Source organism: Staurois parvus, unplaced genomic scaffold, assembly GCF_062004578.1.
Source record: "Staurois parvus isolate SC_StPar_1 unplaced genomic scaffold, SC_StPar_1.0 ptg000011l, whole genome shotgun sequence".
Taxonomy (NCBI): domain Eukaryota; kingdom Metazoa; phylum Chordata; class Amphibia; order Anura; family Ranidae; genus Staurois; species Staurois parvus.
Genome location: NW_028317807.1, coordinates 15,967,072 through 15,984,123, shown reverse-complemented (window position 1 = coordinate 15,984,123; position 17,052 = coordinate 15,967,072). Strand labels below are relative to the sequence as shown.

At 46.3% G+C, this 17,052-nt stretch overlaps 1 protein-coding gene across 3 annotated transcripts in view; it reads left to right on the top strand.

Moving 5' to 3' along the window:
- MDH1B (malate dehydrogenase 1B) overlaps positions 1 to 17,052 on the top strand; it is a 68,633-nt gene that overhangs the window by 4,673 nt on the left and 46,908 nt on the right. For all 3 annotated transcript variants that reach the window (XM_089671144.1, XM_089671152.1, XM_089671135.1), the window contains exon 2: positions 14,418 to 14,530. Coding sequence is in view for 1 of the 3 variants with exons in the window: in XM_089671135.1 (XP_089527261.1) it covers positions 14,418 to 14,530 (113 nt within the window). In the remaining 2 variants the exon portion in view is untranslated. The remainder of the gene's footprint in view (positions 1 to 14,417; positions 14,531 to 17,052) is intronic.

Below are 17,052 nucleotides of genomic sequence, written 5' to 3'. Positions count from 1 at the left end.
GGGGAATAGTGCCCCATCATTGGTGTCAGTGGGAGGAATAGTGCCCCATCATTGGTATCAGTGGGAGGAATAGTGCCCCCATCATTGGTGTCAGTGGGAGGAATAGTGCCCCATCGTTGGCATCAGGGGGAGCAATAGTGCCCCAACATTGGCGTCAGTGGGAGGAATAGTGCCCCATCGTTGGTATCAGAGGGAAGTATAGTGCCCCATCGTTGGTGTCAGTGGGAGGAATAGTGCCCCATCGTTGGTGTCAGTGGGAGGAATAGTGCCCCATCGTTGGTGTCAGTGGGAGGAATAGTGCCCCATCGTTGGTGTCAGTGGGAGGAATAGTGCCCCATCGTTGGTGTCAGTGGGGGGAGGAATAGTGCCCCATCATTGGTGTCAGTGGGGGGAGGAATAGTGCCCCATCGTTGGTGTCAGTGGGGGGAGGAATAGTGCCCCATCGCTGGTGTCAGTGGGGGGAATAGTGCCCCATCATTGGTGTCAGTGGGGGGAATAGTGCCCCATCATTGGTGTCAGTGGGGGGAATAGTGCCCCATCATTGGTGTCAGTGGGGGGAATAGTGCCCCATCATTGGTGTCAGTGGGAGGAATAGTGCCCCATCACTGGTGTCAGTGGGAGGAATAGTGTCCCTTCACTGGTGTCAGTGGGAGGAAAAGTGCCCCATCATTGGTGTCAGTGGGAGGAATAGTGCCCCATCACTGGTGTCAGTGGGAGGAATAGTGCCCCATCATTGGTGTCAGTGGGGGGAATACAGCCCCATTATTGGTGTCAGTGGGAGGAATAGTGCCCCATCATTGGTGTCAGTGGGAGGAATAGTGCCCCATCATTGGTATCAGTGGGAGGAATAGTGCCCCATCATTGGTGTCAGTGGGAGGAATAGTGCCCCATCGTTGGCATCAGGGGGAGCAATAGTGCCCCAACATTGGTGTCAGTGGGAGGAATAGTGCCCCATCGTTGGTATCAGTGGGAGGAATAGTGCCCCATCGTTGGTGTCAGTGGGAGGAATAGTGCCCCATCGTTGGTGTCAGTGGGGGGAATAGTGCCCCATCGTTGGTGTCAGTGGGAGGAATAGTGCCCCATCGTTGGTGTCAGTGGGGGGAGGAATAGTGCCCCATCATTGGTAATAGTGACACCAATGATTGGGCACTATTCCTCCCACTGACACCAATGATACTTACCTTGCTGACCCCTGCTCCAGCCTGGGCTCGCTCGCTCCCTCCCTCTCCCATGGTACAAACACTTACCGGTCAGATGTCTTCCTTCTCCGGCCGCTTTCCTCCTCTTCACTCGCTCGTGCTTCGCGGTGCCGCTCGGCTCCTCCTTTCCAAGCTCCACCTCCTCGCCGGTGATTGGCCGCCTGTGTGCCTCTTTGAGCTACAGTTCCGGCGGCCAATCTCCGACGAGGAAGGATTGATCCCGGGGGTGTGTCCAGATGACAGGGACGGCATGTCATCCCGCCCACACCTGCAGACGGATCAAGGAGCGGTGTCTCGGTTCCTAAGGCCATCGGAAATATGTGTTTTCCGATGGTCTTAGGCGACCCCTGGGAAAGTGTCGTTCGACCCCCAGGTTGAGAACCGCTGCTCTAGGGTCTGATTGGTCCTTTCGGTCTGACCATTGGTCTGAGGGTGAAATGCCGAGGAAAGGGATAGCTTGATATCCAGGGCTTTGCACAATGCCCTCCAAAATCTCGAGGTAAACTGCACCCCTCGGTCCGAGACGATGTCTTCGGGGACCCCATGCAGTCTAACAACCTCTCGGATAAAAGCTTGCGCCGTCTTGGCTGCTGATGGAGTCTTCCGTAAAGGAATGAAATGGGCCATCTTGGATAAACGGTCCACGACCACGAGAATTGCTGTGTGGTCCAGTGAAGGTGGAAGCTCGATTTTGTGCCAGGGCCGTTCAGGGATGGGTAATGGACGTAGCAGGCCCCACGCCTTATTTCTTGAAGGCTTGTTCCGCTGGCAGATGGCACAGGAGTCCACGTAACTTTTACAATCCTTGGCCATGTCCGGCCACCAGAAGGAACGTCGGAGAAGTTCCAGGGTCTTGACCGGGCCAAAATGTCCTGCCATCGGGTGGTCATGGCAATGTCCCAAGACTAGGGTTCGGGCTTCCTCCGGCACCACAATCCGGTCCTCCCTCCATAGGAGTCCCCCCTTGTTCTGGAGGGGCGCCCCATCGGAGGTAGACATTGCTGTGGATGCTCTCAGTATCTCGGAGCGAAGGTTCGTCTGGAGGGCCAAGAAGTTTCCCGCAGGCAGAATAGTGTCAGGTACTGGGATCTCCTTGGCGTCCTCGTACATACGTGACAACGCGTCTGGCTTCGTGTTTTTTGATCCCGGCCTGTATGTGATGTGGAACTGGAACCTCGAGAAAAACAATGCCCATCTTGCTTGTCGTGGGCGCAAACGTTTGGCCGTCCTCAGATATTCCAGGTTCTTGTGGTCCGTGAATATCAGGATGGGATGTGAGGCACCTTCCAGCAGGTACCTCCATTCTTCTAAATGCGGTCTTGATAGCCAGTAGTTCTCGATCCCCAATGTCGTAGTTCTTCTCCGCAGGGGTAAGTTTCCGTGAGAAGAATGCTACTGGGTGAAGTAATTCCTTGGCGCCCTTTCGCTGGGAAAGGATGGAGCCAACCGCGTTTTCTGACGCATCTACTTCTAAGATGTAGGGCAGGGAGGCGTCGGGATGACCCAGAATGGGTGCCGAGGTAAATAACTTCTTTAGTGCTTCAAAAGCTTCCTGTGCCTCTGGCGTCCATCTGAATCGCGTCCCAAGCTTGGTTAACTGAGTGATGGGGGAGACCAGACCCGAGAAGTTCTTGATGAACTTCCAGTAGAAGTTTGCGAACCCGATAAAACGTTGGACGCTTTTCCTGTCCGTGGGTTCAGGCCAATCTAGGATCGCAGAGACCTTCTGAGGGTCCATTGCGTCCCCCGTGGTGGAGATAATCAGACCCAGAAATGTAACGCTAGCCTGTTCAAAGCAACATTTCTCTGCTTTAGCGTACAACCCATGCTGCCGCAACTGCCCCAACACCTTTGTTACATGTACCCTGTGCTCCCCCAGGGAGGATGAGAAAATCAAAATGTCGTCTAAGTAGACGATGACAAAGATATCCAGGAAGTCCCTAAAGATGTCGTTTACAAAGTGCTGGAAGGTGGCCGGCGCATTGCACAACCCGAAAGGCATGACCAGGTATTCGAAATGGCCGAAACGGGTGCGGAAGGCCATTTTCCACTCATCCCCCTCCCTTATGCGAACCAAGTTGTAGGCTCCCCTTAAGTCCAGCTTGGTAAATACTACTGCAGCTTTTAAGCTCTGGAATAATTCTGGTACCAGTGGTAATGGGTAACGATTTTTGATTGTGACCCTATTCAGCTCCCGATAGTCAATACATGGCCTCAAATCAAAGTCTTGTCTTTCTTTTCTACAAAGAAGATCCCTGCACCTGCTGGGGAAGTGGAGGGATGGATGAATCCCTTCCGGAGGCTGTCCTCAATATAATCCTTCAGGGCCCCTAATTCTAGCTCAGAAAGGGGAAAAATTCGCCCGAAGGGAATTTCAGAACCGGGTAACAGATCAATAGGACAGTCATATGGGCGGTGGGGGGGTAGAGTATCTGCTCCCCTTTCACTGAACACATCAAGAAACTTATGATAGGCTGCAGGAATCACTTGTTTTAGGCTGGCATCCCCTTCAGAGCACAGGAGGACCTGGGGGACCTCCGGGCCCGAAGTTCGGCACAGTTCCCGACAGTATGGGGAAGGGAACGAGACAACCCCAGTTTCCCAGTCAATTTGGGGGTTATGGGCCCGCAACCATGGGAGCCCCAGAATGACTGGGAAAAGGGGTGATGCAATAGCATCCAGGCGGAGGAGTTCCCGGTGCTGATCGGCAATGGAAGTCACAATGGAAGGGGTCTCCTGGTTAACCACCCCTGACTTTATCCGGGAACCATCAGCCAAAAAGATGTGAAACCCCTTCTCCTTTGGACGGAGGGGGATACCCTGCTGGTGAGCAAAATTGATATCCACAAAACAGCTGCATGCCCCCGAATCAACTATGGCCGTCACCTCCACGGTCCTTTCTGAAAGCTGAAAGGAGAGGGGGACAACTAAGTATTGGGACGGATTCATATTGCCAATAGATAAAGAAGATGAAGTGAACTTACTCAGTTTCTGCGGGCAGGAACGTACCATGTGACCGGCTTCACCGCAGTAGAGACACAGGTTCTGGGAGCGTCTGCGCTGGCGTTCCTCTGGCGGTAGTTTAGGCCTTGCCAGGCCTAGCTGCATGGGTTCGGGAGCATCTACAGATGGCAGGTTCTGGATGTTTGGCCTAGTATGTTGACTGGATCCTTGGAATGACCCCCAGGTATTTCCGCGACCCTGACCAGACCTCTCCAATCTGCGCTCCCGTAGCCTACGGTCAATTTTAATGGTGAGTGCAATCAAGTCCTCTAATGTCTCGGGCACCTCCACCCGGGCGAGCTCATCTTTCAGAGCCTCAGATAGGCCCATACGGAACTGGTGCAAAAGTGCGAACTCGTTCGAGTGAGTGTCTCCCATCCAGCGCCTAAAGTCAGAGGCGTATTCCTCAGCCGCTTGCCGACCTTTTCGGAGTGCGTATAATGTGGCCTCGGCCGAGGCCGCCCGTTCTGGGTCATCGCATAAGATGGCCATAGCGTTAAAGAAGTTGTCAACTGTAACCAGATGGGGATCATTATTTCCCCTTAGTCGGTGGGCCCAGTCTTGGGGTTCACCCTGTAACAGGGAGATAACAAACCCCACTTTTACCGTTTCTGTCAAAAAAGTCCGTGGTTGCAGTTCAAAATAGAGCAGACAGGAGTCACGGAATGACCGAAAGCGTGTACGATCCCCGTGGAAGCGCTCGGGTAAGGGTACTCGGGGTTCCGCCATAGGGAGTGATGCGGAAGGCCCAGGAGCCGGTACGTGGGCTGCTGCGACCGGAGGTGCAGGAGCCGGGGCCTGTGAAACAGGAGCACATATGGTGCAGGCCTGAAACCGATTCTCAATCTGCAAACATCTGTCCTGTAACGTGTTTACTGCTTGCGTCAGGGTAGCCCGGTGCCTGCAAACCTCCTCCAACGGGGAGGTTCCTCCTCGAGGCTCAGTCATGGCCTTCTGGTACTGTGAGGGACCGCCAAGCGGCACCACTAGCACTCCACCGGTCAGGCGTGCCCAGAGCGCGGAGTCTAAGCCCCAGGGTACTTGTTCACCAGGGCCCCTGATGGTGGGGATGGACTTGTAGTACCCCGGGACCAGGTCGCCACTACTGAGCACACCTGTCAGTGGTAGGGGTGTTCGCCAGGGGCTCCAACCAGGGAGAGCCAGATGTGAGGAGGTCGGGTGACCCCGATGGGATGGATGGATGGCTGAGCAAGTGCGAAGTCAGACAGGTCGAGTTGGTAACGCAGAGGATGGTAAGGTACAAGGGAGCAGGCAGAGAATCGTCGGGTCACACGCCAGGTCAGCAACAGTAGGTCAAATCTAATGAGGGGCATCCAGGGAGAGAGGTCAGGCAAAGCAAGGGTCTGGGCAGGATAAATCAGCAGGTCAAGAACAATCCGGGTCAAATAACTTACAAGGCACAGGTTCAGAATCACAGGAAGCAGGTAAGACCAGAAGGCAACGAAATGACAGCTCAGGGACATTTAAATATCCCGCCCTGCGCTGCCATTGGTGCCACGGCTTCTGCTGCGCATGCGCGAACTCGAACGCCGCGGCCGGCCCGGACCTAGTGCCCGTGTCCCTGCACAGGACGGAGCAGTGCGCCTGCGCCGGGACCATCACGGCAGGGATCGAGGGGATCCCTGACACAGTGCCACCCAAAGCTAAACTACTTTTGACAGGTGCTGTCCTCAGCATCGACAACTATACAACAATGAAAAAATAGTGGGAACAGCATGGTGAAAACAAGGCTCCAGACAAAACAATATTATCATGAAGATCAGTTATATAACATAGAATACTTTGCAGGTAACTGTCCTCATTTGGCCCTGTTGAGGCTGCGAACCCCACTCTCACATTTGAAGGTCTTAGAGAAACTGTTAATGTCATCTAGATAGATTAGCACCATTCCAAAGTTATAGTTTCCTTGGCAGTATTCTATGAGTCTTTGAAAAGTGCTGGGTGTACTACTCAGCCCAAAAGTCATGTGATTGAACAGTCCCAGTGTAGTGATGAAAGCTATTTTCTCTTGGTCCTGATCCTGTTTCCTCACCTGGACCTGCCAGTACCGACTAGCTAAGTCCAAGGTGGTAAAGTAGTAAGTCTGGCTTAATGCCATGAGTGACTCCTCTACTGTAGGCAGTGGGTTGGCTTCTCGATGTGTACCGGCATTGAGCTTATGGTAGTTTACACAAAAGTGCAGACTGCTGTCTTTTTTTTATGCACCAGGACAAGGGGGGTGGTCCATGGACCATGATTCTTTTTGACTATTCCACTTTGCAGCATATTGCAGATCAGGTTTTTGACCTCCTGACAGAGGGTAGGTGAGATGTGCTGATATATTTCCCAAATAGGGGGGTGTATTCCCTGTATGAACAGGATGGTCTGTGGCCTCAGTGCAACCCTACTCTTCAGGACTGGCCACAAAAATTGACAGGCGCTTCTCCAACAGCTGTTGGGAAAAGGGATAATCCTGGAAGGGGAATCCAGGGAAACCATGGCAGCCTGAAGTAGGGCACAGATAGCTTCAACTGCTGCCTGGGCCCCCGTGATACAGTGCTTGGGTACCAAATAGAGGTCTGTGAGGATCATGCGATTCGGAAGTGGTACATAGGCAGTTCCCATATTGATCAGCTGAATCCTACCCTTATGGACTTTTGATAAGGCGTGGGATGTCAACCATTCCCTTGCACCATCAATGTTCTTGTGGGGCTCCACCCATACAGGCAGAGACCAGACAACTTCCTGCAGAGGATTTAGCAACAATTTCTACTGCGGAGGATTATGGCAAGCTCAGAGGTGGCAGCCTTAGATGTCACTGCTTTTCCTAACAGCTGGGAGAGCAGCCCATCTAGGAGGGATGGTGAGGGTAGTGCACCTGGGGTCAGCAATCCATAGATCACGATATACCAGTAGATGACGGCCAGTTGACTGGTAGATCATGGTCTGGACTTGCTGACCCGCCATCCCAGAGCATCAATGCAGAGGGACTACTTGTAAAGTTGGAGCTGTAGTAGGGAGCAGGAACCGCATAAACCGATACCTCCTCTGTAGTGCTGGGACTTGTCTCATATGGAGTGATACCAACTACACTCCACCTCTTATCCCAGAGGTGGTCTCCAGAGGGGTACCAGCAGCAGAAAAGAAGAGATCTTCAGGTCAGTGTGAAGCAGTACACTGGGCATAATAGTATAAGGCTGCTTTCACACTGATGCTGCAGTGATGGTACAGTGATAATAATAGGGGATTTTAACTACCTGGAACTTGACAGGAGTAATGGCAAACATTTATAAACCTATTATAAGACAATTTCATTGTACAGTTCATAGTGGCTCCAACTAGAAATGAAGCTCTGCTGGACCTGGTAATCTCAAACCATGCTGAGCTGATCAGTGACCTCAACATGATTTCATTTAATGTTAGCAGTAAACAACAAGCACATACTGGAAAGATAAAAACACTCAACTTTAAGAGAACACATTTTCCAAGGATTAGGCCTGCTCTCCAAGACTTAGAATGGGAGGGAATATTGGCATTGATGAACACTGAACATAAATGGGAGTTCTTCAAAAAGACTGTAAAAAAAAAAAACCACTACAAAATATATTTCCATGGGCAACAAGTTTAAAGGGCTAAAAATAAAACCTATGTGGCTTACAGCCAACGTTAAAAAATCTATAAACAATATGAAAAGAGCTTTTAAAAAATATAAAAATGAAGGAACGTTATCGTTGTGTAACCGTTTCAATACCGTGCAATTTTACACCTTCCTGCCCAGGCCATTTTTCAGGTTTCAGCGCTCTCACACTTTGAATGACAATTGCGCGGTCATACAACATTGTACCCAAACTAAAATTTTATCATTTTCTTCACACAACTAGAGCTTTCTTTTGGTGGTATTTAATCACCACTGGGGTTTTTATTTTTTGCTAAATTAACAAAAAAAGACCAAAAATTTTGAAAAAAACCCACATTTTTCTTTGTTTCTGTTATAAAAGTTTACAAATAAATAATTGTTCTTCATAAATTTAGGCCGAGATGTATTCTGCTACATGTCTTTGGTGAAAATAACCCAAATTAGGATGTATTTTTTAGTTTTTAGTAAAGTTATAGAGTTCACAAACTATGGTATAGATCTGAAAATTGATCAATCCTGAAGTACTGACGGCCAATCTAATTTCTTGAGGTCCAAGAATGTCAGAATAGTACAGATATCCCCAAATGACCCCTTTTTGCAGAGTAGACAGTCCGACGTACTTCATAAGAGGCATGGCGAGTTTTTTGAAGTTGTATTTTTTTTGTCATAATTTTTCAGAAAATGAAAAAATGAAAAAAATTATTTTCACTATTTTTTTTTTTACATACTGTCACCAGTGCAGTACAGCGTCATCATATAACTGGCATGGCGGTGAACAGGGACACTGACTGGTGACAGTATGAAAAAAACATATATATATTTTTTTTTTTAATTTTTTTTAATTTTTTTATTATATTTAATTTTTTATTACATTTTTTTTTTTTTTTTTAAGATTTTTTTTTCATATTTTACTATGACCAAAATAGTACAATGTTACCATAGTAACATTGTACTACTTTGGGGAAGTGATCAGTATTTTTTTTTTTTTACACAATTTGCTTATAGCAAAGAATTACTTTGCTATAAGCAAGCATTTACCTGAATGAAATCGATTCATTCAGCTTTTTTTTTTTTTTTTTTTTTTTTGTGCTTAGCTGTGATTTGGTCACAGCTAATCACATGACATGTGCATGTGATTAGCTGTGACCATTCACAGCTAGGCACTAGTATACAACGGATGGCATCATGAATGAAGCCATCCATTGTATACAACTGTCATGTGACCTGCTGTGATTGACCAATCACAGCAGGTCACATGGTACCAGCAACGGGAGCCGGTACTCGGATCTGTCATCGGCCGTGTCCGAGGTGCACGTCCGATCACAGATCGCACTGCTGCGCCGCTCTGCACTAGCGCAAACGGCGCATGTGCGGGAGCACGCCAAATGGCGTGCACCCGGAATGCAGATACACATCTGAAGCCGCCAAACGGCCATTGGCCGGGCGGCTAATGGTTAAATATTACAAAGAATATAACAGAATATGTAAAAAGGAAATCAAGTCTGCAAAAATTGAAAACGAATGACAGGTTGCAAAAGATAGCGGGACAAACCCAAACCCCAAAAAAATCTTCAATTATATTAATAGTAAAAAGGCGAGGTCTGAGCATGTGGGCCTTTTACAAAATAAGCTATAGTGGGTGACTGGGGACAAAGAGAAGGAACATTTATTAATTACCTTCTTCAGCTGGGGGGAGCTCATGTCCATGATGAGCATGGTATTGACAGAGCCCCAAATGATCCACAATTGCTCAAAAATGATATGGTCCAGAAATATTTAAACAAAATAAATGTTAATAAAGAACCTGGACCGGATGGCATACGCCAACGGGTCCTAAACAAATTGAGCTCTGTCATTTCAAAGCCTTTGTTTCTAATTTTTAGGGACTCTTTAATGACAGGCATAGTACCTCTTGATTGGTGTAAGTCCAATGTGGTGCCTATATTTAAGAAGGGATCAAAGTCTTTACCAAGTAATTATAGACCTGTTAGTTTAACTCCTATAGTTGGGAAGATACTGGAGAGTATAATAAAAGATCACATAGATGAGTTATTGTTGGATAAAAATATTTTAAGCAACAGACAGCATTGATTCATGTAAGACAGAAGTTGTATAACAAATCCGATTTCTTTTATGAGGAGGTGAGCAAAACACTGAGGGGTGGCTGTGAACATGGTATACTTTTGCAAAAGTGTTTGACACAGTTCCTCACACACGGCTAATGTGTTCGGTACAATCTACAAGCTTGGAAAAATCAGTTTGCAAATGTATAGAAAACTGGCGAAAAGACCGTATTCAAAGAGTAGTGGTTAATGATTCACACTCTGAATGGTCTGGGGTTGTTAGTGGTGTACTGCAAGGTTCATTTAAAAAAGATACAGGGTCTGGGATTAAAAGTACCATTTCAGTCTTTGCAAATGACACCACGTTATGCAGTGGAATAACATCCTACATACAGGACGTCTCCAATTTACAAGTCAATCTCAATACATTGTTTAATTGGGCAACTATGTGACAAATGAGGCTTAATATGGATAAATCTAAAGTTATGCGCTTGGGAGATAAGAATATGCATGCATCATACGTACTAGAGCTAGTACAAGTGGGGGAATCAATGGTGGAGAAGGATCTGGGTGTTCTGGTAGTTCATAAGCTTAATAATCAGTGGTGCACCGAAATGAAAATTCTGGTGCCGAAAGCGAAAATGAAAATTCAAAATGCACTTGGCCGAAAATTGAAACTGAAACCGAAATGCGCAGTTTTTAATAATGAATATATATTTTTTGGAAAAAAATACACTTTGATTAAAAAAAACAATATATACCTCAATTGTTTTGTAAAATATGTAAGAGGATGTTACAGCGAGTAAATAGATACCCAACATGTCACGCTTTAAAATTGCGCACACTCGTGGAATGGCATGAAACTGCGGTACTTAAAAATCTCCATGAGTGATGCTTTAAAAAATTCTACAGGTTAGCAGTATAAAGTTATGGAGGAGGTCTAGAGCGAGAATTATTGCTCTTGCTCCGATGTTCATAGCGATACCTCACTTTAAACTTTTTTAAAAAAAAATTTTTTATTTTTTTTTGTTTTTTTCCACTGTTCCTTTTAAAAAAAATTTAATCACCTTTATTCTTATTACAAGAAATGCATGTATCCCTTGTGATAGGAATAATTAGTGACAGGTCCTCTTTATAGAGAGATGTGGGGTCAATAAGACCCCACATCTCTCCTCTGCAATGTAAAGCATTGGATCAAAAAAGCATTGATCTAGTGCTTTAAAAAAGACAAAAAAAAATGGCTGGAACCAGAAGTGGCATTGCTCCGGTCCTCCAAGGGCATAAAAATGAGTGGTGGCCATCTTTCCTTCACCCATCTCTATGCCCAGCGCCGGGATCGATGGTTTCTCAGTTATGACTGCACTACAAAGCAGCAGGCGGCCGACGGCGGACAGGTGGCGGCAAGGGGCGGGCAGCTTTAAGGGGCGGGGGGGTTTTGTCACCTGTATCGGTGCTTTTTTTTTCATTTCGTCCGACAGCCGAAATGGATGTTTTCAGCCGCAACATTTCAGCCAGCAGAATTTTGGTGCATCCTTATTACTAATGGCATGCAATGCCAAGCTGTGGTTTCCAAAGTGAGCAAAATCCTCTCTTGTATTAAAAGAGGTATAGGCTCCAGAGAGAGAGATATCATTTTGCCACTGTACAAATCATTAGTAAGACCTCATCTGGAATATCCAGGGGAACTGGAGAAAGTGCAAAGAAGGGCAACCAAACTGAGAAGAGGCATGGAGGAGCTCAGCTATGAGGAAAGATTAGAGGAACTGAATTTATTCTCTCTTGAAAAGATGAGATTAAGGGGGGATATATTCAACATGTATAAATACATAAGTGATCCATATACTGTAGTGAACGCGGTGTAGAGTTATTCACCTTAAGGTCATCACAAAGACAAAGGGGGCACTCTTTACGTCTGGTGGAAAAGAGATTTATTCTTCAAATACGGATAGGTTTCTTCACAGTAAGAGCTGTGAAAATGTGGAATAGACTCCCTCAAGATTAGGTTTTGGTCAGCTCAGTAGATTGCTTTAAAAAGGCCTGGATTATTTCCTAGATACACAGAATATAACTGGATACTAACATTTATGAGTAAAGTTGTTCCAGGGAATATCTGATTTGCCTCTCGGGGGGATCAGGAAGGAATTGTTTTCACCTGCAGTAGTAAAATTGGTCAAGCTTTGCTGGGTATTTTTGCCTTCCTCTGGATCAACTGTGGGTATAGGATTATAAAAATGTTTTTTCCCTTTTTCTGGTTAAACTAGATGGACTTTCTTCAGCCAGACTAACTATGTATGGACTATGGCTACCTGTTTGGCCTGTCATTTGTTTGCCCTCCAGTAGGCCTCGAAAGCCTAAATCACATTAAGACAGATAGCCCGCAGACCGCAGACCACAGCCCCCATTGGGCTGACTCAACTGCTTAACCTTGGGTAAGTCCAGGTTTTTCATGCCAAGGACATTCGTTACCAGGGCCAAAGGCTGTGGGATGACCATGACCTCCACTCGTTCCACCACCTGGTCAAATATTTGTACTTTCACCCCAGTGATCCCCTCCACCACGATCGGTAAGTAGTTAGAGGCTTTCAGGGACAACCACGAGTGGTCTAATTGGTCCTGAGTCCCAAACTGTTGGACGTAAAAGTAATTTCATGATGATGACTTTGGATCGAGTGTCGATTAGGCAGGGAACCAGCTGGCCAATCACCAGAGAGGTGACTACAGGGCTTGGGCCAACCATGGATTCTTGCTTGGTAGGACATTGATGGGCCATTCCCGGGGGTCGTCCTTCCACCCCAGGAACCTCTAGTTTAATGGTTGGCAAGGACTGCTTCTACTCTGGTGAGGTGCCTGTAGTGTCCCTCAAGATTAGGTTCCCATCACCATCAGTACCTCTGGTCCTCATTGGGATTTCTTCTTTTGAAATCTGGCCCAACTCTTGTTTAATGGTAGATATTTCTAACCACATAGATGCCACGTTCTGTGTCAGCTTCCCGATAGTCCTCTGCAGGGCAGACAGTGGGGAAGGAGCCTCCTCCCTCATGTACAGGGGTTCACTTTTCTTTGCCAAGGCAACCTTGGCTTCCTAATACTCCTTCTCTCAGGCCACCTTCCTCCATGATATCATTAAACATAAAGGAGGGTTGAGCTCTCACTTGTTCTTGCAGGGCTCTGCAAATGGGGCTGGTACTCACCCCTCCAATGAACTGGTCCTGTAACAGCTTGTCTGGGGCGCCACCCCTGTAAGTTCTCCTTCTCCAGTCATTTCCATAGTTTTTGGAGGGCTACAGCAAAGTGTGTGAGGTTCTTGCCCTCTAGTTGCCTACAGATTAAAATCTGCATCGCAATTCAGTGAAGGTACATTCTCCCCAACCAGGTTCTCTAACTGTGCCACGATATGCTCAAGGATGTTGCACTCATCCTCTGGGAGCACCATGACTGCTTGGTGGACATCATCCTCCAGCTAGTTAAGTTCCCCCTTGTCCTCCACTCTCCCTGCATGACAGCCGCCAAACAGCACCACCCCTGAAGGGAGGCTAAACTGCCTCTGTGATACACTATGTCCCTTGTGCTGACTTTTTCCTTACATTTTCACCTAACTGACTGGCTTACCTAGAGTATTCGACATCCAGGGAGGATACTTTTAATACTCACCTGCTGTTTTACGACAACATTTTTATCAGGAATGATCTTGAAATGAAATTAATAATAGTAACAGAAATGAAACACAGGTAGTGAAAATTGTGCATTCTCTAACATTACTGGACAATTTAGGTGCAACCCTTTATGTTAGTAGTAAGTGGAAAATTGTCCCCTTGCATTGGTGATCAGTGTTGGTAGTAGATAGTTTCACCGCTACTCAAGGAGCCCCTAGCAACCTCAGGAGGAACTCTAGGGTTTAGTGGAAGTCTGATTGAGAATAGCTAGTCTACATCATCTTAATACCTCAGGTCATAGGTCTTTTCTGTGTCACCCGATAAACCAGACTACAACGTTTGGCATCACAACTACAAAAATTTACCTGAAATCCACCAGAACCACTGAGACAAACTACCTCCAGTCACACTGTGGATAACTGCATGACAATTGTGTGATGATTCAAGATCCTTCCCTAAAGCCATACCTCCCAACTTTCTGACATGGGAATGAGGGACACCTACTATATTGGCTTTAGAAATTTACAAATACAATAATTTAGAAATTGGAGGAAAGGTTAGCACTGTGAAACACTTTCTGATAGCTAAGAAGTACATTTTATATATAACTATATAGATCATACCAAAATGAGGGACAAATGAGGAGAACAGATGGACAGAGGGAATTTGTTCCAAATGAGGGACAGTCCCCTGAAATCAGAGCTATGCCTAAAGCAAGTATCACAAGTGGCTGCATAGTTAAATGTAAATAATACTCCACATGTAGTACATGTTTTCTTACTATTTTACTTTGTGACACCATAAATAGAAAGTTCATATGTACTGTGTTTATGCAACTATTCAATTTTACTTGTCCTTACAGGAAAGGCAGACTGCCCATATTATGCCAAAGCAGAACTTCTTGCTGACTATCTTCAGAAAAACCTGCCACATTTCAGAGTTCATAAAATCACCTGTCATCCTGATGACTGGGAGGTAGGAGACCAGAAATGTCAATTTAAAATCTTTGTTCTTTTTTGACGAAAGGGAAATTAGCTTATGTGCATATAGGAATCCACTTCAGTGTAGTGATCATAGCATGTTTATGTGAAGGTGGACTTTTTTGATTCATTCCAGTTGCGGATACATTTTTACCCATTCTACTTCTAAAATGAAACTTTAATACAGTGCAGATCTTTCCTTACTTGTCTGTTTGTCAGTGTGAATATTAGTGTTGTATTTCTTTTTAAAAACTAGAAAGAAACAATGAAAATGGAATGAAGAATAAATTAAACTGGAAGCATTGTTTAAATGGATGAATAAATTGATTAAAGCACAATTAAACTTTCAGTTTGATTCAGTTTATTACATTACAGATGCATAATGACAAAAAGCACACACATTCTTACAGATGGTTTTCCTTAGAAAGCAGTCACAGCCTGAGATGTGGTCCCTGCTGAGTCTAAGCTAGAGCTCTCCAACCTGTAGTGAGCCAGAGCTTTGCTGTGTACTGAGTTACAGTATATGTCTGATTCAGCAGGAGGCATGCTGGACTTATGTGTTGGAATACAGTGTTCATATTTTTCGTGCAACAACTACATCAATATTCAGTAGAGATATATTCTTCAACCAGTAGATGGTCATGTTTGTAAGTTCATAGCTGCATCTATAGCAGGACTCAAAATTTCAAGTCCTGAGCTACTAGCCAGGACTTAAAAGTTACTCGCCACCAGTTGCTACACCCAACCCCTACCCTGCCCTTAATTCCACCTTCAAACACGCACTTGGAAATTATATCATGAAATGGCACTGTTAACTGTTTTATGCAGAATGAAGGAAGGAAAGGAAAGGAAGGAAGAAAGTAAATGGCAGTAAGGAAGGGTGGAAGGGAGAAAGGAAAGGAAGAGTGGAAGGTAGGAAGGAGTGGAAGGGAGGGTTGGAAAGAAGGAACAGAGTGGTGGAAGGAAGAAAAGGTGGGAGGGAGGGTGGAAGGAAGGGAGGGGATAAAAGGTGGGAGGGGTGAGAGGGAGGGTGGAAAGAAGGGTGGGAGGGGTGGAAGAAAGAGAGGGAGGGGTGGAAAGGAAGGGAGGGGTGGAAGGGAGGGAATGAGGGGTACAAAGGAAGGGAAATTGTACACAGAGCAGCCAACAGCTGTGATGCTTCTGACTGAGTCATGTGAGTCTGACCTCCCTTCCTCCCACCTACCCCTCTCTTCCTTCCTTCCACTCTCCCTTCCTTCCTTCCACCCTCCCTTATTCCACCCTTTCACTTCCTTACACCCACCCACCCCTCCCTTCCTCTCTTCCTTTCATCGACCCATCCCTCCCTCCCTTCCTTCCACCCTACCTTCCTTCCACAGGGGGAGGCAGAGCAGATCCAGCCTCTCTCCCCTCTTCTCCCATTGGTGCAGAGGATGGGGGGAGGGGCTGGGCACTGAGGAGCACACAGAGGGGGGGGGGGGGCCCAGAAAGAAACGGAGCAATTGGAGTTGATCGATCAGTGCAGTGCCGGGGGGCAGTGACAAGCAGTGATCTTCTGTATGACTTTCAATGAAGCAGCTGGAAATCGCTTCTCCTCCTCTCCCTCCCATGGCTTTCAGCTGCTTCATTGTAAGTCATACAGAAGATCGCTGCTTGTCACTGCCCCCTTCGCCGCCCGTCCCACACACTCCTAGCCCTGGAGCTGCTCTCCCTCACCTTATTTCCACTCGCCCAATGCGAGCAGGCGAGTGGAAATTTCAAGGGCTGATCTATGGTATAATGTATGTCTATTAAGTTTCCCTGTTGCAGTGAATCAGCAAAGCTGTGCACTGTTTGTTCTTTAGGGCTATATACAGAATTTCTAAAACTGGTTCTTCACAGTGAGGAAGGGCTTTTCTCTGTAGCATGCTGGCAGGGGGCAGGCTGTGACTGTATGACATTGCACACCTGTTTTGATGCACCTAGAATGTACTTAGCTGGTTTATGGGTTGTCTGTCTCCGCTGGCATTACATATTCAACACTCACAAGTGCTTAACATTTTGTAAGCATTTGCAAGCAGACAGACAGCAACTGTGTCACAGTTTTCAAACAAAAAAAAACTTTTAGCTGGACTAACACTTTAACCTAATAGTTGTAAAGATACATTTTGATAGCTTCAGGTAAATTTTAACTATTTCATGTAAATATCATGAACAATGGAGTACTGTCCGTGATACTGCTTAGACCTGAAGAAGGGGACATTCCCCGAAAGCTTGTCCTCAAAAATCCTCAAATCCTCAAAATTGTATGTTAGTGCAAATAAAAAAAGTATCACGGACAGTACTCAATTATTCCTGTCGCAAATGCACTAATATGGCTACAATCACCTCAAGCATAATGTAAATATCATGAAATCTCCTATCCAGACAGCAAGTGGAGCTTTAGTCTTCTTTGTATCATTATCCTGATTACTCTTAAGCTGTGCAGGGAAAAAGTCCTTGATATCAGAATGCAGTCATCAGAGCAGTACCTCTTTGCTTATCAGAGAACTTATTAGT